Below are 23971 nucleotides of genomic sequence, written 5' to 3' on the forward strand. Positions count from 1 at the left end.
TCCACTCACCAGAAGTCTTAAGATCCTGTGGCGGGTGTTGTGGGTAGCTGGCGAGTGTCAGCAGACCTTAATATTCTATCTTAATTTAGTGCATTTGTTGTTCTGATTATTATGTGTCGGGAGGAATATCTTTTCCTTTTCAGTTTATTTGGAGTTCTGTAGGCTTCTTGTATTTTCACGGGCTTCTCTTTCTTTAGGTTAGGGAAATTTTCTTCTATAATTTTGTTGAAGATATTTACTGGTCCTTTAAGTTGAAATTCTTCATTGTCATCTTTACCTATTATCCTTAGGTTTGGTCTTCTCATTGTGTCCTGGATTTCCTGGATGTTTTGAGTTAGGATCTTTTTGCATTTTGCATTTTCTTTGATTGTTGTACTGATGTTCTCTATGGAATCTTCTGCACCTGAGATTCTCTCTTCCATCTCTTGTATTCTGTTACTGATGCTTGCATCTATGGCACCTGATTTCTTTCCTAGGATTTCTATCTCCAGAGTTGTCTCCCTTTGGAACTTATTTATAGTTTCTTCCATTTTTAGATCTTGGAATGGTTTTGTTCAATTCCATCACCTGTTTACCTGTGTTCTCCTCTAATTCTTTGAGGGAATTTTCTGCTTCCTCTTTAAGGTCTCCTACCTATTTAGCTGTGTTCTCCTGTATTTCCTTAAGTAAGTTATTAGTGTCCTTCTTCAAATCATCTACCAGCAACAAAAGGTATAATTTTAAATCCAAATCTTGCTTTTTGGATGTGTTGGGGTATCCAGGACTTGCTGTCATGGGAGTACTGGGTTCTGATGATGCTGAGTGGTCTTGGTTTCTGTTAGTAAGATTCTTACATTTGCCTTTTGCTATCTGGTAACCTCTGGTGTTAGATTTTCTAGCTGTCTCTGCCTGGAGCTTGTTCCTCCTGTGATTCTGTTAGCCTCTGTCAGCACTCCTGGGAGTCCAACTCTCTCCTGAGTCCCAGTGGTCAGAGCAATCTCTGAAGGCAAACTCCCCTCTTGCAGGGAAGGTACACAGAGGTCTGGAGCTCAGACCTGCCTCCTTGCTGAAGATGAAGGCCAGAAGAGCCCCTATCCAAGAAGCTCTGTTTCTTCTGCAGCCCACGGACTCTCCTGTAAGGACTGGTCTTTGAGAGACCCAGGATACAAGATGGCACTCTTACCTGACTCCTGGGGTCAGAGCCCTCCCTGGAGGCCAACTCTCCTCTGGAGGGGAAGGTTCCCAGAGGTCTGGGTCTCAGCTCTGTCTCCTGGCTGAGGATGAAGTCCAGAACAATGGACCTTGTCCAAGAAGCACTGTTGCTTCTGAGGCCCAAATGCTCTCCTGGGTGAACTGGTCTCTGAGAGACCCAGGACACAAGATGGCTCTCTCACCTTAGTCCTGTGGTCAGTGCCCTCTCTGGAGGCCGACTCTCCTTAGTGATCTTAAGATCCTGGGTGTGCTAAGGTGCCTGCGGGTTTGGAGAGTCCTCTGGGGACTGTGGGACTGTCCATCGAATTCGTGGCCAAGGTGAACCCCAAATAATTTTGTTTGTTTGTTTGTTTGTTTTTTGTTTTTTGAGACAGGGTTTCTCTGTATAGCCCTGGCTGTCCTGGAACTCACTTTGTAGACCAGGCTGGCCTTGAACTCAGAAATCTGCCTGCCTCTGCCTCCCAAGTGTTGGGATTAAAGGCTTGTGCCACCACAGCCTGGCCCCTAATAGAATTTTTAAAAAATACAAGTTTGTTTTTTTATTTTGTTTTTGTTTTTGTTTTTGCATTGGAACAACCCTAATTTCTTTGGTTCAGTCAAGTCTTTTCTGCTGTTTGTCGAATTTGTTGTTTTGTTTATTTGTTTTTACCTTAGGTCTACAGATGTTTGATACTGTTGTTAATATTAGGGCAGGAGATAACACCTACAGTGACTAAGCTCCAGAATTACTGAGTCAAATTGCCAAAGACAAAAATAAAAATTGCATATAAAAATACCCTCTAAGTTCTTTATGCTTCTGTTGGGTTTAATTCTTCACAACTACCCTTGGCTACATGGGAACTGTGGTCTGGACATACCCAGTGAGGCTTTTTAACAAGATGATTTAGTTTCTTGGAAGGGTTTTTTACTTCAGCATCCAGCTAACCAACAAGCATTTCTCAAACCTTTAAATCTTATTAATACTAAAAATTATAACTGGAGTACACAAGGCATTCTATTTAAGAATTTTGCTATTCTTGACCACAAACATGTAAGTCAAATGTTACGTTGTGAACACTAAGGCTTTTAAACATTTATTATTAATCACTGCTATCTTAGTATGTGTCTATTTTACAAAAACCAGGAAGGAAAGGAAACTCTGTGGACTCCTCACAGTGAGAAAGTGTTGTTTCCTAAAGCCCATTTGGAAGTTCCCCAGGAGGCCAGGCAGCTCCTTCCTGGGCCTAAGGATGGATTGAAACACAAGCCATGAATTCTTTCTGATTGCTGTTTGGCCTGAAGGTTTGCTGGAAGCAGCCTCGTCCTAGTTAGACTGTTTTCCAGCTTTTAAATGCACTAGAGTATGATTGTATTATGTGTTGACCCTGATTTATGTTGAAAGCCCAGGAATATTTTTCCAGAAGAAGTGCTTTGTGTATGTGTGAGCCTCTGAGGCCTGGCTTCATCAGAGAGCTGACTAGCTCACCTCAGCATGCTGCTCATTTATTCAGATGGCTTTGCTCTAAGGGAGGAATCTGTGAATATCCAGTGGTATTTGGTGAAATAAATGCCATAAAACAGATAGGGCTTATTTAGAATATATCTCCATGATGTAATATGTCAATGCTCAATTACACATTTGTATGCACCTTTAAAAAATTGTCTCAAGAGTAAAACTGATTGTCATAATACTGTGTTTCAATTAAACCCACATCCTAGGCATTTTGAGTTCCAAATTCCTAAAACCCTCAACGTAATGCTTTCCATGTTGTGAGGTTAATTTACATAAAGATCTGGAGCTCCTGCTGTACTGCTTCAACTCTTGGTAGCTTTGATATTCTCCACAGTGCTATACACAAATAATATAAACTGCTTTTCACCAAGACAAGCTGTGATTAGCAGCAGGCGTTAGTCTCAGAGAGTGACCGCTAACTATATGCAATTCCAACATTGCCCAGGCCTCCTTATTCTTGAACTTCATCTTGCAATCCCTACAAAAGACATCTGTTCCAACTGTATGTGTTTTGAAAATTAAATGTACTAATATCATGCCGACTGACCTGGGCGCCAACCCACGTGGGAGAAATCCGGTCTGCAAACCAAGCTGTGTTGTCTTCAGGTCATCTGGGAATTTGTAGTTCACTTCACCAGAGCAAAAGGAATAAAAATAAAACAAGGACAAGGGGAAATGAGAAAGAAAAAGAACATTTCTGAGTGAGGATTCATTCTTCAGACTTCTTGTTTTTATCCTGTTAAGTTTTCAACAATATTCATCCATTGAAACTGTCAAAGGCCAAAACAATCTTCTCTTTCCAGGATTCTGTGAAACTTCTCTGGGGCTTTTGCGTCTTCTTCTTCTTCTTCTTCTTCTTCTTCTTCTTCTTCTTCTTCTTCTTCTTCTTCTTCTTCTTCTTCTTCTGTTATTCTATTTTTTATGTTATTCTACTTTTCTATTTTATTTTATTGAATATTTTATTTATTTGCATTTCAAGTTTTATCCCCTTTCTCAGTTTCCCCTCTGGAAACATCCTATCCCATTCTCCCTCCTGCTGCTTCTATGAGAATGTTCACCTACCCAACCACTCCCACCTACCTGCCTTGGCATTCCCCTATACTGGAGCACTGAGTCTTCTCAGGACCAAGGACCTCTCCTCCCATTGATGTCTGACAAGGCCATCCTCTGCTACATATGTGGCTGGAGTCATGGGTCCCACCATGTGTACTCTTTGGTTGGTGGTTCAGTTCCTGGGAGCTCTGGAGGGTGTGGTTGGTTAATATTGTTGTTCTTCCTATGGGATACTGGCAAAGATGTGTAGAAAGAGCAACACTCCTCCATTGTTGGTGGGATTGAATTCTGGTACAATCACTCTGGAAATTAGTCTTAACCCAGCTATACCACTCCTGGACATATGCCCAAAAGATGCTCCAACATATAACAAGTACACATGCTCCTCTATGTTCATAGAAGCCTTATTTATAATAGCCAGAAGCTGGAAAGAATCCAGATGTCCCTCAACAGAGGAATGTCTTTTTCTTCTTAACAAGGAGAAAAATGAAGTTAAGTATTCTATAGCAGACTGATTTACTGCTGAAGAGCATAACCAATAAGAGGTGAAATAATTTAACTGGACAACAATATCTGACATCACTGTGTGGGTAAGTTTCTCTAATAATTTGAAAGTTATCTTTAAGCAAGAATGCACGTAGTTGACCTTTACAGAAACAACCAAATATATTAAATATATACAGGAGTAGTATACATGAAGAAGCTCATCGGGGAGAAGCTAGAGCTTATTGCTAATATTTCTTTCTTGTGATGGTTTGCAATGTACTCCTCACAGGAAGGATTCTTTAAATTTCCAGACTTTTACATAGAAAATTTCCCTTATCACTTTCTTCAGTCTAGCATAGTGGTTCTCAACTGGTATATACAATATTAGTAGTAGGAGAATTTATATACAAAGTCATTTGTAGTATACAAGGACTGTTTAAAGGACTTTCTAGGTAATTTTACCTCTGGACACTTTTTGTTCCATATTCTAGCATAATAAGCTAGAATGACCCCTAGTGATGCCAGAATCATTACAGTGGCCCCAGTATCAGAAAGATGTGCCATCAACCAGTATTCTTCTATATGCATTCACAGTTCAAGATAATTCCTCAAAGCTCTTACTGCACTAAGGTGTAAGAAAATAGTTTGTAAGTTTTCCACTAATTTTTAAAATATTATTATTAAGAATCCTAAGATCCTCTCTCTCTCTCTCTCTCTCTCTCTCTCTCTCTCTCTCTCTCTCTCTTCTCTAGCTTTGTCTATCTCCCCAAATTTTATCCTTCTGCAGAAAAAAGAAAAAAAAAAGAAAAACAACAAAAATGAACCTTGAACTAAGTATGATATGTAGCTTATCTCTTTGTAACATGACCAAGGAATTTTATTTTGTATTTATGAACTTGTCAATACACATCTTCTCTACCTTTGAAATTTTAGTGCTTAAAGCCCATATTATTGACCCAGTACCCACTGTATTTCACTTTGTATTCCCATCACTGAGCCTCGACAGAGTTCTCACAAAGATCAACTTCATTACTGATACATTATCTGCCATCGTTTTGGCAATATTCTATACTTTACTCTTTGAAGTTGATCTTTGTATGCCATGGTTTTGTTAAATTTCAGACAACTGAATGTCACAGACCAATATATCAGTGAATATTACAAATCTTGTTACCTGGAGATGGTAATTTAAAATACCACTCTTCTCTTCATTCCAGTCTTTCTACATTCTCCAAAATGCATGGAGAATACTTTCTACAAGATACTTTTTATGAATCTTCCTCTGTTCATTTAGTGACCTTGTTATGCCAATACTTTGCATAAGACTATTTATATGTGGTCTTTTCCTAACAAATGCAATTATTTCTGTTGATAATCCTGGGAACTCTCTAATATTGTCATTCTGTGCTGGTAACTTCCACTTTTTTTTAGAGAAAATAGAATGACTTAGTAACTTTGTGACCAAAAATTACAACTCAGATATCAGAGCGCTCAGGCAGTGGTTTTATAGAACCCATGGTTTTGGAGCTTTTACGACTTTTTTTTAATGCTTCTGACTTTGTGATTTTCAAAGACAAAGAGTGAGAAGGACCCATTTTGGTAAAAGAAGTGGTTGGCCTAAGTGAGAATATCATTGAAAGTTCTCCATTTAAAAGTGGTTTATCAAAGGCAAGTTGGCTTGGTAAGGCTACAGAGTTAAGTCAATTTAATCTGCTTGCCAAGGGAGCTAAAACAGATGATTTACTTGAAGCTCAGACAGCCTACATGTCTAAGTGTATGTCTGGACCCTATCAAAAAGCTAAAGCATTATTGAAAGCCTACTGGCAGCAGCATGGCTTTGGCTCCTGGATTGTGATGTTTCCTTGTATAGAGAAATTTAGTATGTGAATTAGACAACATGTCTTATTAAAAGTCTTTTATTTTTTTTTGTGTGAAAAAGAATTAAACTTAATGTGAGGCTAAATCACCTGGTCTTTGAAACAATTTCCTGCTCTTTACTTTCAGAGATTTTTTCTTTTTTATCCATATATGGTATGTTTTATAATTATTTTAAACCTGGATGTATGATATGTAGTTTTCAATCTATCACCTATTTTTGCATTTATTTGCTATGCATGCTCTGGGTAACCAATGTTTCTGATGTATATCAGTGAAGATATTAACAGGAATGATATGAGCAAAAAAAGGAGTGGATGTAAAAATTTACTTACTCTATTAATAAAATACTTCCCATGTGTCTTGTACAATGACAATCAAAATTAAAAAAAAATAAAAAACCACTGAAGAATTTACTTATGTGAATCTTTTCAACACAAAGTTTAAGACACTTTCCTGTTATGCTGAGTCAGTAGCAGCAACGACAATAATAACATGAAAGCATACACAAAACCCAGTAACACCTGCATAATAGATACATCACTGAAGCTGATTTTCATGCACATTGCTTCAATGAATATTTCCAATGAATTTACAAGATCATTTTTATCTACAAATATAGACTTTAAAGCTTAGTAGCATTAAGTATTTATTTAAGATAAAATCTGTAATTTAAATATATTTCTTTGTGTCCAAAAAGGAAGAAAGAAAATATTGTCTAATGAGGGTTGAGTTCACATAATATTTTGTCCATCCATTCCCATATGAAGTAGGCCTCATACTATTTTTTTCTTTGAAATGCAATACCTAATGATACATAATCAATGAATTGATAAGATGGCATGCATATTTATTTCAAAGAGCTAGAATCTAAAATTTTGTCAGTTGTGACTTTAATATATAATTGTTTTACATTAGGTCTATATTGAAGCTTTTAATAGTTTTACAAATAGTTTACAAATAGTCTTACAGTCTCCTGTTGACAGTATAGCAGATGTGACGTCTGTGCACCTGCCAATACTGGTCCTGCTCATTTTTCATCCATACATTCCTTCAGATTGGACCCATTTCTTTCAGAGTTCTATTATCAGCTGTCTTTTCTAATAATTTATCATTCTAGTATTTTGCTTTTCTTAAAATTTAAGCAAAGTTGCTTATTGCTTTTTCTCATCTCTGCCAATGAGTATTTCAAGAAACACTTCTACTATTGATTTGGCTAATTACTGTAGGGTGTTTTAAACAGATATTACAGTATATTATTTAAGATCCCCTGGAAAAGATTGGAAATGTGCACTTTTGACTCTGAAATTACTATACACATATATAAGTTGTCCCCCAATTTGTGTAGATTCCTTCAGTTCATGATATATTCTTTAGTAATATATTTGCTTTCATAATTAAATTATTACTATTATCATCATTTACAACATGGGAGATGTGTGTCTTGATATAAGCTAATACCTTTAGTTTTTACAGCTTTTTTATTTAATTAATTTTACTTTATGATTAGGTTTTATTTTATATTTTTAATTTTATATTGAAAATAGGTTTTTCTTTCATACAATATATCCCTACCACAATTTCCTCTCCCTCCACTCTCCTTAGATCCCCAACAACCTCCCCTATCCCAAGATCTATTTCTTATCCGTTTCCTTTTCAGAAATGAGCAGAGCTCCACAAGACTACAGACAAACAGGACAAAATAGGGTCCTTTCCCTCAGAGATTGAAACCCCAACCAAGATGGGGAGGAGAGATGGAGGAGTCAGAGGAGATAGAGGACGCCAGGAGAACATGGTCTACCTAGTAACAAAGCACAGCTTACATGGGGTCACTGAGGTGGAATCAGCAAGCACAGGGCCTGCATAAGTCTACACCAAGTGTTATATGTATATGTTATGCTGTTTTTATGGGCATTCTAATAATAGGTGTGGGTATATCTGACCCTTTAACTTGCTCTTGGGACCTTTTTCCTCTTATGTGCTTGTCTTGTCCAGTTGCCTTAAGGGTTGCCTTAGTTAGGGATTTACTGCTGTGAACAGACACCATGACCAATCCAACTCTTATAAGGACAACATTTAATTGAGGCTGGTTTACAGGTTCAGAGGTTCAGTCCATTATCACCAAGGCAAGAGCATGGCAGCATCCAGGCAGGCATAGTACAGATGGAGCTGAGAGTTCTATGCCTTCATCTGAAGGCTAGTAGTGGAAAAACTGGCTTTCAGGTGAGGGTCTTAAGTCCAGACACACAATGACACACCTACTTCAACAAGGCCAAACCTCCTAATAGTGCCACTTCCTGGGACAAGCATATACAAACCATCACAAGGGCTTTCACATTTTCTCATTGTTTCTTGTTTTTTACAGCTTTAAAGCTAGACTATGAACCTTGGATATATTCAGCTCTTGTTTAATCAGGACCTATATTGCCAAACTTATTAGAAACAGCTGGGTGCCTGCTGCCTGCCTCTCCATTTGCTGGAAGTGTTGGCAGAACAGGTAGTCCAAATGGAAAGTAAGGGAACGTTCAGGCATCTGGGATGTCTTTCAGGAAAGCAGCTGTAGCTTCCTTAGGAAGTTGTCATTATTAGCCATCAGCCACAGCTTTGTATACCCTTGGGTCAAGTTCTGGCATGCCTGGCCTAGTAGGATGCAGTTTATGACTTAGGACATTCACAGAAAGCCGTTTGGGCAGTTCCATCTCTGGCAGAACTCTGAGAAATCCCTCAAGCTGCAAGCCATATGTGGGCTGTTTGCCTTCTATTAGTCTACTCTGGAGGCTCTCATTTATTGGGGCTCTAATCATCCCTGTGACGCAAGCAAAAACAATGTATGATTTTAAAAAAAACTCTCTAAGATAGACAGCCCTATTTTTAACACTAGACACCACTATTAATTATGTCTGTAAACTTAGCATTTTCTCCTGAAAAATAGGCCACAGCTTATTAGAATTTTGTTCTTATTTCCTAAGTAGTATACAAACACAAAGAAAATTTTGGTTCCACACCAAATATCCTGAGAAGCACCGCTGAATGTAATTCTGTATTCATAAACATGTGCCTTTGCTGATGTGAGATGTGAGTATTGTATAGATATTGAATTTTTAGCCACCTAAAAATTTTAGCTCAGGACCTAACTCTTGGTCCTGGATGCACTGAAAATCCATTTGTTTCATGACAAGATTTTAGGGAGAGGGGTTAGCTGCCACCCATTAAATAAAAAAAATGGGGTAGTGACTAATTTATGAATTTTATTGAAACACAGTTCTGTTTTAGATAACAAATGCTATAATTTCAGTAGGGAGAAGTAAGTTAGAAATATAGATATCCATAATCGTAGATTAGTGGTCATGCATATCTTCATTAGAAATAATTCTTTAGGGACACTGAAAGACTATGATCTAGCAACATTTAACACAAAAGTTTTCTGTTTCAAATGTACTGGATACAAGTCAAGCAGTTTTGTGCTGGTGGTAAGCAAGCACAAGGAACTCAAAGAGAATTCATTTCTCTTCATAAGCAAAGCATTTGTGTACATGTATAGAAGTACAAAAGAAATGTGTATACCTATGGTGAATGGTGGAATTTCTTTCCCACTTATAAGTGCTTGGATTTGATATCTATGACTATAAAATCTTTAATAAAATTAAATGAAGACATTTTATTATTAAACTTTTAAATTCACTAACTGTCAGACACACACACACACACACACAGAGAGAGAGAGAGAGAGAGAGAGAGAGAGAGAGAGAGAGAGAGAGAGTTCAGTCATCATTTAGTTTTAGATCATAATGCATAATGTCTGGGTATTTAGAATGGTTTACCGATCAGTAACTTTAATGTATATAAATGTTTCCACATAAAGTAGTACTAGGTAATGTTCAAGTGCTTGGTATTTGTTATCCTCTGGTTTTAGTTCCAACTTCTTATAAGCTAAAACAGGTTGCTGTGCTTTGAGTTGTTCTCTCCTTCTCACATGCATACAAAGAAAACAATGGCCTGTTTCATGATAAGTCTGGGAAGATCCTGGGTGTACAGAGTCACAGGAAAATGAATCTTTCCCCTAAAGTTTTCCCCAGCTCAGTGAGTGCAATGTAATTTCACTTTCAACTTCAAAATGAAAGAATAAATGTTTAATGTAAGAAAAGGGAAAGCAAACAAATAAAACAGAAGGAAGCTTGGATAGTAAGAATATACCAAACTCTTTAGAAAGTATAGGGAAAAAACAATCTCCTGAGGATCAGCACTATTGTTTATAAGCAAGAAAAAAATTCAGCAACAAAAGCATTTTTCCAAATCCTACCAGCAGATACAATACTCTGAAAACAAAGTTAGTAATGTTAGTATTCCTAAAAGTTGTGTATCAATACAGACAATTAATTCCACCTTTAAAGTCAATGAAGAAAAGTCCACACATGTTTTTGAGAAATGTAGCATGTATTTTCACTCTATGCTAATTACGGTTTATACAATTCCAACCAGATGGGTTTGCATGCACGGTAGCTAATTCAGGCCAACTGTCTTCAAATATGTGCTCTGAACTCTAGGTAGACTTCATAGACCTCTAAGTGATCCCTAATCTTATTAAGAATATTTGTCATTCTCAAGTGTTAATGTGATAACTCAAGTGCAGTTGGATAGAGAGCAGACTAGCTCACAAAGAGTGCCGAAAGGAATACACATATTCTCGGGTGGTCTAGACTTTCAGAAGTGTGTATATTATTGTGCATGATATAAGATCATCAGGTTGGGGCTGAATTAACATGGATGATATGACTCTTGTATCAGTAAAGCTAGTTTTTTTTTTAGACTGTTTCAATTGGCTTAGCTTAGTGTGAAATAGTAAGCAAATTTTCACAGTATAGGAATCAGCTAAAAGCTTTAAAAAAAAATGTCTTCTGCTGCTTTGATACATAATCCTAAAGCTGTACTTTATTTAACTTGAACAAGGATGTTTAATGTATTTTGTTACATAAAACTAATATCAGAAGATACTTAAAGACTGAAATATATTCTTTCCAAACAATTCCCATTTATCTAGGAGCATAAATATATTGCTTTTTTTTAAGGCTAAGAATTTTAATTCACTAAATACATGGTAAAAATAAACAGTTCATTTATAAAATCAATAGTAGTAGATTTTCCAAAAACATCACATTAAATATAGTATGATTACATTATAAAAATATTATTTAGAAATAAACACACACACACACACACACAGAGACACACACACTTCTCAAGACTTCTCGATAATGCTACAGTTTTCTGGAAACATGAATCCTTATCTCGGCCATTTGTAGAATAACCTATAAACAGAGACAAGTTCAGTATTAAGTTCCCAATGCTCAAAAGTCATTTTGAAAATACTGAAAACACAGTGCTTAAAATATTGGTTTATTTATACCCAGGCAATTTTATATATATAATTTAGCTATTTTTTTATGTTTTCATTAAAGTATTTCTTACTTATAATTGTTGGAAATCATCACCATACCTAATAACTTGTTTTTCAGCCTTCATTGTCATTAGGGAAATGATATTTTTAACTTTTTAGATAATTTTTATTATATATATAATATATATAATTTATATATTATTATTTATTATATATATATGAGTGCTTTGTCTGCATTGTATATATGTGCACCACATGTGTGCCTGGCGCCTGTAAAGTCAGAGGAATACATCAGCTCTTCTAGCATCAGAGTAACAGATTGTTATAAGTCACCATATGTATGGTGGAAATGGAAGAGCAGGTCATCTGCAAGATAGCCAGTGCTCTTAACTCCAACCCAGAGAGCAATAACTACTTTTCATTTGATATAGTTTTATTTTAATCATTTTAATTCATACATATTAATACTTGGATGAGTAAGAAATAAACTTTACAGGAAATTATTATCTTCTATTTAGGGCTCATGTATGAGCTGTCAGAGCTACAAATGAGTACATGTGCTTATCATGAGTATTAGGGAATTATAGAAGTGTACATTTTTTGTAAACTTACACACTTGCATAAATTTTTATTTTAATAAAATGACTTTTAGTATTCATAAAGATTTAGTTTTCTATTTTAATAACTGAGGTTCTCTCCTTAGTCATACAGAATAAATGATCCTCCCCTATAGAAAAATGCCTTAACACATTTGTCATACTTGCAGCTGCAGATAGTTTCTGTGATATTTGGAATCTGGGGACTTTTGAGAGGGTATATAAATGCTAAAGCCCTGAGAAGAGGGGTGGATTGTTGGTTGTTGGCTGTTGTTAGTTGCTGTTGATTGTGGTTTATTAAGTAGTAGTGCACAAAAAAGAAACAACAACAAGAAGAAATTAGATATCTGACAGAGAAGATCAAACTTGTCTCAAGGACCTCAATGCCCCTAATTGGTGAGAAGAAGTCTAATGATATTGTTGCCTCCTTTCTAACCCTTGACTTTATTCAGGGATCCCTTTCATTTCCTGTCTATCTTTTTATTCCCATTCTACTTAGGGTTATGTGGTTCAAAGTATGGGAGAATAAGGGTAGAAGAAAGAAGAAATCAAAAAGTAGCCAAAGACGAGCTACAAGTTATTGCATAGATGTTCATTCTCTTGTTAATAATCCAAGAATTTTTAAATCATATGTCTCACCTGCAAATTTATATCAAAGTTAAATGCTGTGAATACTTAAAAAAAAAAAAACTCCATAAAAGCTGTAGTACTGCCGACTAGCTGTCATTGTAACTGCCTACTGTTCAAAAAGATGTTTGTTTCTTTTGGATATTGGGTCTATTTGAGTGGCTATACTCAGTGTACCCAAACCAGAAGAGATGAATAATCACAGAGGAATATAAGAAGTCAACCATCCAGGCTTGTGTTTGCAACTTTTGGGCATGCCATTTGCATGAATTTCCTCCTGCATGAATGAATCTCCCTCCAGTAGGGTAGAAACCTGAAATACTTATATTTGAGTCACTTTCAGCAAGGTCTCAGAAACAGACTTAACTGGGAGGGGCAATAGCTCCCAGTGGTGTTTAACAGAGATTAGCTGCTCAGATTAGCCACCTGCCAACTGATGATCTTCCTAGAATGAGGTGGAAGTAACATAGAGAGCATCTGTACAGGTCAAAGTTCAGGCATGAGAGTTGAAGTCCCTGGAAAGTCAGGAAAATAGCCTGAAGACAAGGACCACTAATGATGTGTTAGCACAGGGAGGGCTTGACACTGGGAATGAACTTCCTCTGGTTCATAGTTTGCATCCAGCTGTTAAAATCAAGGGACTCGGTCAGAGCTAGAATAAAATGAGTATTGAATTTGTATTCATCAGAAAACATACCTATACATTAGAGTAACATAAAAATCACTTAAAAATATGGGATAAAATGCTACAATACCTATTTACTCTCTCACTATGCTTAAGCAAGGATGTAGTGGCCATGATTTCATTTGACTGAGAGATATATCAATGATCTATTAGTGAATGAAACCCATTTAATCTCACTGACTATGGAAACACAAATGAATAGCTTAACAAAAGATCCAACAAATTTTTTAAAAATTAACAGAATTGATATTAATAATCAAGTATTTATGTGAGTTTCATGACAAATAATTATTTCTACTAATTTTTATTAGGTTTTTGTTATTTCTGGTAATATAATAAATCTATTCATATATGTTCAGAAATATAAAAGTAATTTGTTTTCTTCTACTTTAATATTTCTAACAAAGAATTAGCAATAAGGACAAGTTTAGCCTTCATAGTCATTTTATGTCATTTCTGTGACCACTGGTCAATGTATATGTCCTTATATTTTAAAGGTCTAATTTTCATCCTTAAAATATTGACCGTGAAAACATCTCAACAGCATAGCAGTTATTGGCTTTAAAAATTGTAAATCAAGATTGTTACTCTTAAAAGAAAACATAACATATCACTATGGATGGGATGCTAATGTCATTAATCTACCTTCTAGAGTTGTTGAGCACAGGGGCTTTCTGGGAACTACTGCAAATATGAAGCATAACTCCAGCTATTGATATTCTTGAGATAACCTGGTAATCATATTCATTTAACAAGCTTGAGTTCCTACTGCTTCATCCACAAATGAGATACCGGTTTCCCAAACTGTGTTGTTGGGTTCAGACAACACAGTCTGGTTAAGACATCAAGCATGTGTGTACCTAACACAAGCATCTCTATAGCACATTAGACAGGTCTGACTAACTCACCTGAGACCCAACAGCTGTACCAAACAGAGAAATTGAAAAACATGAACCCTGCTACTCTGTAGGGTGTTGTCTGCACTTGAGTTGGGTAGGGAATAGTCAATGTGTGGGTTTGGTAGGAAGGAGGTCTCTAGGCCCCAACTGGACCATAGTTTCAAAGATGTAAAGCCTTCCCATAATTGTGAATTAATAACCTGTAATTTTTAACTTTTTCACTCTAGTTTTAGCTGAGACATTTTAGTATCACTGAGAAGCTAGATAGAAGTATGAATAATCTAAATGAGACCTTCCATACTTGGGGAATAGGAAAAATTTCATATGACCAATGAGCTTTTTCATCAAGTTCAATCTTCCTCCATGGAGAAAATCCTTGTAGTCTTAAACTTCAGATTCAAACTTAATGAAATCTTCAGACTCTACCAGAATGTACTTGTGGTTTGATTAATATGCTAAGTTCAAATAAAATATTTACCAGTATTATAGACATCATTTCTGACCCTCTTAGAAGGTGTATTCTCAGCCATCCCGTGAACATTAACTCATTTTCAAAAACAAAAGGAACATGCTACTCAAATTTAGGAGTATTCACAATTTTCTTCTGCTCCTGATGTTATTTTACCTGGCACTGCCATGAGAAATCTCATGAGGTCATGTCTCTTGAGTTACAGTCAAAAGAAACAATTTGAAATCCAGCCATTAAACACATTGTGCTTGACTTCTGAAGCAATTCCATAATGTTAATATTATTCTTGTCTTCTGCTTCAATATATGTACTGATTTTTATTTTATTTTTCATTCTAAGGGGACATAATAGGCTCAAAGGAATGAATAGAGTGAGAGGAACAAGCTTGTATGACTAGACAATATTCCAGTTATTGCTCATCTAGAAACAACTAGAAGGTTGAAGTGAAGTTGGACAACTTATCACATCCAAGCACCAATGCTCCACAAAATTTATTACTTTTAATTTGGGTCATTTTGTTTGTTTGTTGCTGACATTGTTTCATTATTCTGATCCTGATAGCAAGGGTGTTTGTGGAAATTAATGGTTGGCCTCTGTTGATGTCATTATCTTTTACATCAGTACCTCACCAGGACATATTCTCATGCTTTCATCTACTGCTTAAGTAGTTTCCCACTAAATATTTTAATGCACCTTCCAGAAACAGTTACTGTCTTTTTAGAGAGAGGAAACTGGTAGTATTGTCATATTTTGGAGAAGGGGTTGGCACAGTTCTTATATAGAGATTATATAGGGAAGTGGCCCACATAGATATTACAATAAGTCTGGCTTATTACAAACTTATTACAATGAGTTTGCTTGTTTCTTTCTTTCATCATTGGTCTAAAACTCTCCTAAAATGGAGATCAGGAAGGCAGTCCTATGGCTTAACAAAAGGAACAGAGGGGAGAAGTGCATTGCCAGGTGCATTATGGGATATAGTATTTAGATTATGCAGAGTAAATACTACAGCCATTATTCTTGCTGGAAATAGCTTTGTGATCCTTATTGCTAAATTCACATATCAAGTTTGGTGATTTGTTTTGTGTTTCTGGTGTTACCTAAAAGCAAGAAATTAAACTCAATAGACTCCCCAGGCTGATTTTTTATGATTAAGTTATATCTTCAATTTTAAGAAAACTTTTGTAGCTACATTTTAGTACATAGTGATACCAAAAGGGAAAGGCAAATTAGCCACAGTTTTGTGGATTTCATTCCTGTTGAATGAAATTCATACTTGGCTAGATTATATTGCCTCAGAGGAAAATGACTCTTCAACAGTGTTTTCATTTCTCATATTCCTAAGCCTCCTTAAACTATTGAAGCAATTACATCATCTAACTTAGAACACGCAGGATTCACTACTCACAAATGCAGAAAAAAAAACTGTTTTATTATGTTCAGTGTCTAGTTTATATAACCCTGTATCTTTACATAATCTATATTTGTAAATGTAAGAGAAAAAAGAGCAAAAATACCTTCTTACTCTTATTTTTATCTTCACATAGCATGCCTTGTTAAGTTGACTAAATTCCATCCTTGAACAGCTTGCTAAGTTTTAAGTAATTTAACTGTGCAAAATTATTTATGTTTGTTTTTTTTCCCCAGGAAATAATGTAACTCACTGGAACAAAAGTTTTGATTCACTTTTGTTGTTTTCTTTCTTTAGATTTTCTTTTCGGTTTGCATTGCTTTCTGGGGTGTAAGAAGCATAAAACAACTCACTTCTGGCTCTTGGAAAAAGCCTTAATGCATACAGATCCATCGGTCCTGTCCGTTCTCCATGCTACATCACCATGACACAGAGAAAGAGTGGTATCTTACATCGTACCTACAAGAGCAACTTAGTTAATGAAAAATGAAAACATTTCTTTACCTCTGCTGTTCACATTGGTTTTTCTGTTGAAATTACTATGAATTATTATTTTTTATTTTGCTCTCACTAAAACCTATCCATATCCATGGAGGCTATATCCATTTCTCTCTCCGTGGCAATGAATATGGAAAGGAAACAGGGGCTTAAATTTGTTTAAAGAGTGAAAATTATGTTTGTCTTCTTGGTTTGACAGTTGATCCTTTAACATTTTTTAAAAATATATACATAGATACATCTCTGTTGTCTTTAAAATATATTGTTGTGTGTGTGAACCTGTATTTGCCTCTGCAAATCAGTCATCTATAGTGGGGCATTACATAAACACACACCAACTACGTGAAAAAGATTAGAATGGAAAGAATCAATCTGTTCAACAGGTTAATCTGCAATATGTATTTCTACAATGTTGGGTTAGTATGTTGCAATAACATGAGGTGGACATCATAATTCATGCTGTTTCAAATTATCATAATACTGATACAAATTATCTCAAAGTACTGACAAAGCTGGTATGCATACACTGTTTAATAAGATATTAAAAGTGTTTTAAAATTATTGGTTATTTTATTTATTTACTATTCAAATGATATATCCCCCTTCCCAGGTTTCCCCTCCTCAAACCCACTATCCCATCTCCCCTCTCCCTGCTTCTATGAGGGTGCTCCCCCACCCACCAATCCTGCCTCACTGTCCTGGCATTCCCCTATGCTGGCGCATTGAGCCTTCAAAAGACCAAGAGCCTCCACCCCCAATTGATGCCAGATTGAAGTCTTCTATATGTTTCTTTTGGAGAGAACTGAAAGAGATAAGAACTGAGCTCAGAAAAGGATTGAAAAGTCTTTAGAAAATAAGAATTGTTCTTTTCTGGCCATATTTATTGGACAATTTCAAGTGACAATTTTTACAGTCCAAGTCAAAAGTGCTAATCTAAATTAATGACTTTCATTACTCTCAATTTATAGGCATCATTGAATTAAGGAGAGTTAATGGTTGCTTCATTATAAGTATTTTATTTAAGACTGCAAAGAAGAAACATAGGAAGCTGTCAGAGAATAAGGCTGCAGGTGCTTGTACACCCATGAGACGGGGCTAAAGTGTATTTACTTTTCAAGCTGGAACAGCAGAGGAAGATTAACTCTGCATGATGAAAATATTAATTATATCTCAAGCATCAAAAGTGGGTTTGGCTTTGCTCAATTCATGTTTCTATACTTCTTAATTAAACACAGGAGTCAAGCTATTTCTGAAGTCCAGTGCAAATATTAATTCCTGTTGCAGTGCCTCACTTAACAGGCATGGCTGGCCTTCACAGGTATAGAGCTACCTTACAACAGGGAGCCCTCTGCTGGTACAAAATTATTAATGTATTATCAAAGTTCTTGAGATGCATAGTATATATATTGTAAAGAATCTCTATGCTATAGGTCGCATCATTAAGTTACGGGAAGAAAAGAGTATTTTTATAGATTCTTTAATTTTTAATTAGCATGTCAGAATAGTTTTATGATGGAGAAAGAGACAGACAGACACACACAAACCCCCACGCTCATACGGGGAGAGAGAGAGAGAGAGAGAGAGAGAGAGAGAGAGAGAGAGAGAGAGAGAGAGAGAGTTTAAATGACTATAGTGATGAAAATAATTCATGTGCAACAGCATCCTTTGAAGAAACTCAAATGTATAACATGTTTTTTCATTATAATTTGGCTCGTTTTATTTTTAGAAATACAGCTACTTTCAAGTTACAAGTTTCTAAGCCTTTGAATATGGATATGGTTCCCAGATAGGTGATGTACCCAGAGCTTCTGTGCATTAGATAGGACTTTTATTCACCTTCACCCTTGCTAATTTTCCAGGCCTACTTTCTCTGGCAAACACTAATGCATGGTGATAGGTCATGAAACTCTTAGTAATATCATAAATTGATCTTGAATGATTCCATGTAATTTATGCTGGCTCTTGACTGGAAGGACTTTAATTGTCCTTATTTCTCTCCCTCAAGAGAATAACACCAAAAATAGGGCTCGTCCATTACTCATTTTTGATCGAGAGATGTACTCTGCTTTTGCAATAATTACACAGTCACTCAGTCCTGCTTATGTATCTAAAGAACCACAATGGCCATGTGTTTGTAGGGCAGAACTCCATTAGCAGTAGTTACTGGAACCTCTAAATGATTGCAGAAGCAAGTGCTATGAAACCATTTTGCAGAAATCTGAGGAAGGTTAAATCAATTACCCAATACCGCCATGGAACACACTAGGTCGGTCTCTCTCTCTCTCTCTCTCTCTCTCTCTCTCTCTCTCTCTCTTTCTCTCTCTCTCCTCTTTGTTAATTCTCTGAATTCTAACAGCAAAGACTATGCCACTTCTTCATTTCCTGCTACAAGATATTTAAAGAAAAACTCAACAATTACAGGCTCAGATGTTCAGGAGCAGAGTATGTCATCACTCTCCAATTTGATGTTCCCACTTCAAAAAGATTGCAGGAGAATTCTGTGTAATAGTTGAGAAGGTTTATGTGTCCTGGGCTTTTAAACCTTGTACGATTGATGTCCTAAGTAGCTTTCTTTTTCTGTGACAAAGAGCATTACCTAAAGCAACTTGTGGAGAAAAGGATTTACTTCACCTTACACTTCAGGGAACAGTCCATCACTGAGAGGAGGCAAGGTTGGAGCTGAAGCAAAAATCTGGCACAACAGTGTTTACTGGCTTGCTCTTCATGGCTCATTCAGCCTGCTTTGTTATGCAATAGAGTATGGGGTGCTAATTGGTAGCACTAAACACAGTGGACTGGGCCATCCTATATCAATTATCAGTCAAGAAACTCTCACAGCCTATACACTACAGGTAATCTGATAGAGACAATTCTTAACTTTGGCTCTTCAATACAGGTGACCATGGCATGTATTATCCTAACACAAAAATATAACCAGGACAATTGATAGTGTACTATTATGCATTAGCTTGCTAGAGACCAAAATAAATAAATAAATAAATAAATAAATAAATAAATAAATAAATAAATTCACCCCTGTTCTTTTAGTCTGTTTTTTTTTTTTTGCTAGAATTTTCCATTTGTTTCCCTGCCATTAGTTAACTTATAATCATATTTGTTTAACCTCTTCTAATTTTCAAAAGGCCATGCTATTTTGGGTATGTGATGCTGTAACTGTATTCAGAAGTTCAACTAGCCTTAATGAGCTCTCCTAATATCTGGGATTCCTAGCTTTCATTACTATTCATCAGTTTTCAAAATCTCCGTCTATTTTAACATATAATTTAACTGTTCAGTGAGGAAACTACAATAGAAATACTGATTCCTTAACATATAGTGAATAGTTTGGTCTAAAGTTATGCAATCTACTAATGAAAGCAGCAGTAACCAGACTCCATCTCTTTTCTCTTTTCCACTACTCCCCATTTTCTGAAAAACACCCAGATAAGCTGAAAAACACAGAGCACCTTAGCTTCCATAATCGTAAAGCATTGTTTATGTTAGGATTCTCAGCATCTCTCTGGGAGCAAAGGCTTCATATAAGCTTGCCGTGGAGGAAAGAGTCTGACAACACTGTATTCATGGTCAGAATACATATTTCCAAATCTCATCCTGCCCTCTCTTCTTTTCAATAGCATAGCAATGTAGTCTCTTTTCTCACAAAAGACAAAATCAAAAAGTTTACTCTCAAAGTAAGATGGTTTCCATTGCAGTAGTAACTAAATACTCTTTAATTGGGTTTCATCTCATGGAATTGAGATGAAACCCATGCCTGACACTGCTCAGGTGGCCAAGAACCTGAGCTGAGATAGGTAATTGCCTAAGAATAAAAACAAATACTACTGTTTCGCTAAAGGAATGTTTAAATGAAATGACTCCTATCAACAGTCTGCTATACCAATAAATCAGTGACGTATTTATCCATTTTCAGTAAGGCTTCTTCCTATAACACATGGGAATTAACACAGAGACATACATCTGGATAATTTCCAGAGAGTGAGTGACTTTGGAGAATGGGATATCTTCAACAAACCCCTCCTGTCAGAGCTCAAAAAGGTCTGTTAAAAAGGAGGCAGAAAGATTATAAGAGCCATAGATAATAGATGATTCCAAGGAAATAGTGTCTTCCAGACACAATTATGAGTGACACACATATGAACTGACAGAGACTGTAGTGGCCTACAGGGGACAGGCTTAAGCCAGATGGGGTCCTAGTGCTAACTGGTGGAAATAAACATATTCGTTCAGTCCTAACATAGACAGTATCTCTAATTGCCATCTGCTTGCAATGAAAAAATAATGTTCTGCATTAGAGTCTCACTGAGCAGATTAACCATGTACAACAGTATATGACAGACACAAAATGAACTCATCGATATTATTGTAGACTTTTTGTCTCATGCTGCTTGTTTGGACATTTTTTGTGTTACTGATATTTTGTTGATATATACGATTTCTCATTTTGTTTTATATTTGTGTGCATATGAGTTTTTAAAATTATTTTGATTTGTTTGGACTCTTTGTTTATTTGTTTTCTCAAGTGAAGGAGAAAGAAGACATAGAATGGACCAGTAGAGAGGTGTAGAGGCTCTCCGGAGGTTGTAAGATAGGACAAGGAAGATAAAGTATATGAAAAATAGCTTCAGTTAGAAGCAAACAAAATAAAATTTAAAAAATTAAAATAAAATCTTTTAAAATAAAAATATAAATAACATGGTTCTGTCTTGTATGTTTGGCGTTTTGAAATTCCACTGTTCTTGGCCATTTAGTACACACCTTCCAACAAATGCTAGCATCCAGAATTCATTATTTAATTATAGATAATTATATTGTTATAATTGTTATAACCACCTTACTTGGATATAATGTGGCACTTTACTATCAATAAGTACAAAGCTCCTGTCAGCATATATTTTTATTATTTATAACTGCACAAAAGAAACAGGGCTTATATTTTACACAATAATTATTTCTGTTCTCCTCCTCTCACAAACCCCCAACCAGGGGGATCAAACCCTGGGATTCTGTCATGCAAGGGAAGTGCTCTATCACTAAGTTACATCTCTGTCTCTTATGTAGAGATCTTTCTAAAAATGTAGATGTGTGAGGGAAACATTTATTCGACAACCCTATATTAGGCTTCAGAGCAGTGTATTTCAAAGTTATCATCATGATAACATACTGAGCTTTTGTATATGCAGTCTAAAGTGTAGTAAGAGAGCACTTGTCTTCCTAAAATGTGCAAGGTACTGCATTCTATTCCCAGAATATGAAAAGAAGGAAGAAAGTTCTTCAAGCTCTACAATTATGGTATAAAGCAGAATTGCTGATATAGTAAGATCTTAACTATGATAAATAGATGAATGCAATTAAGTAAGCATGAAGTTTAAGAATGTCATAGGATGTAAGTATCTTCATCTTTCTCAGTCAGCTGCTTGTTGGGCCTTTCAGAGGATGGTTGTGCTAGGCTCCTGACCCAACCATTGGACTGAAATCGGAGACTGCTGTGGTATAACTAGGGAAATTTTATAAGAAGCTGCAGAGGAAGTCTAACCTATAGGAAGACCAGCAGTCTCAACAAGCTCAAACCCTTGAGATCCCTCAGATACTGAGCCACCAACCAGGCAGCATACACTATCTGGTCGAGATGCCCCTGACACATATACAGCAGAGGACTGCTTGGTCTGCTCTCAGTGAGAGATGCTCCTAACCCTGGAGAGCCTTGAGGCCCCAGGGAGTGGAGAGGCCTAGTGGGAGTGGGAGAGATCCTCTTGGAGACAGGGAGAGGAGAAATTGGATGAGAAACTTCGAGAGGGCACAGCAGGCAGGGGGTAAGGACTGGACTGTAAAAAAGTAAGAATACAAAAGAAAATTTCTTTTCTAGAAAGAAAAAAGAAAGAAAGAAAGAAAGAAAGAAAGAAAGTCATAGGAAAGACACATTTAATACATCTATAAATATTTAGATGGCACGCACATTTTAACATGGAATTATTTTATATGTGTTTTTAAAGATATTAATCCTGAATGTTTTATAGGAGGCAATGTTCTGGGAAGATGAGGAGTAATAAGCTATGTACTAGAGAAGAGCACATGGTTGAGAAATGTGACCACAGCTCTTGCTTCTGTCTGTGTTCTGTAAATTAAGTGCCATTGATTGACAGATTAAGCACATACTTCTTAGGTTTTATAAACCCTATATAGTAGTTCCAGTTTTTGACAGAGTCTCTTGTATTAATGTAAGAGATTCATAAGCAGTGAAGTGTTCTCCATTTAACAGCATCGTAAATATAATAGATTTTCATATATAATGGTTTCTTCTAATTTTCCATCTAATCCAGACAAAAATGCATCTAGAACCTGCCCTTAGTGCACATAATGAATTTTAATTCATAGGGAAAAAATAATACATGCTGTGACACTATTAGTGTTTAAGGATGGCCAATTCTTCCTAAATGGGAGTTGTAAAGAGACTCCAACAATAGCACCTTGCAGATAAGTGACACTTACAGAAACATTGCTGGCATTTGCAATTGTGTATAAGATGAAAAAATTAATAAGCCCCAATTTTCATTGATGGCTCTCTCAAAATTAAAAATGCATACATAGTAAACTATGTATTGAAAATGTTGATCAGTCAATGTGATTCACAGTGTCATGAGGGGTTAATAATATCTGTTATTACAGAAAATAGAACTAGATGAGCCAAGAAGCAGCATGTGTGTTTTAAAAGTATGCGATTTCATTAAGATGGTCACATCTACAGGACAAGATTTAACACAAGCAACTGCTGCAGGCACGTAGCATGAGGAGATGGATTTTTGTTCAGATTAAAAGATTCCTCTAGGTTTGTTTCACTTATTTAACAATTACAGCCTCCTAGTGTGCAAACATAATTAAAGTCCTGGCTCCTGAAGCTGAAGTCCATAGAACAAATTAAAGGACTCTCAGCTGGTTTCACACAATGCAGCAAAAGAACAACCATTTAACCACCCACTGAAGTAATTTGTAACGGTGTTCATCACATCAAATATGAAACATCTATCACTATTGTTTGAATCACAGTTTAATAGAGAAAATCAAAACATTTTGTTGGTGGTGAGATGAATACAAATTCTGATGGATAACAGTATGGTAGAACAGAAGGTCAGGAAATCCAATACAAATATGTAGCACTGGGGGATGGGGAACTTAGAGTAGCCACTAGAAAGTCCCAGATGCCAGGGAAGGGAGAGGCTCCCATGACCCAAGTGGGATGACTTTAGCAACAAAGGGGAGAGAGAACCTGTAGAGACCA

At 36.2% G+C, this 23971-nt stretch overlaps 1 protein-coding gene across 2 annotated transcripts in view; it reads left to right on the forward strand.

Moving 5' to 3' along the window:
* Positions 1-17290, forward strand: part of Agmo (alkylglycerol monooxygenase) — a 356668-nt gene extending 339378 nt beyond the window's left edge. The window contains exon 13 of one of the 2 annotated variants that reach the window (XM_021178991.2): positions 16477-17290. In XM_021178991.2, coding sequence (XP_021034650.1) covers positions 16477-16557 — 81 coding nt within the window. In that variant the 3' untranslated portion in view covers positions 16558-17290. Of the gene's footprint in view, positions 1-1004; positions 1953-16476 lie in introns of those variants that run through there. The other variant, XM_021178992.2, reaches the window with a different exon arrangement.
* The last annotated feature ends 6681 nt before the right edge of the window (positions 17291-23971 follow it).

This window comes from Mus caroli, chromosome 12 (assembly GCF_900094665.2).
Source record: "Mus caroli chromosome 12, CAROLI_EIJ_v1.1, whole genome shotgun sequence".
Taxonomy (NCBI): domain Eukaryota; kingdom Metazoa; phylum Chordata; class Mammalia; order Rodentia; family Muridae; genus Mus; species Mus caroli.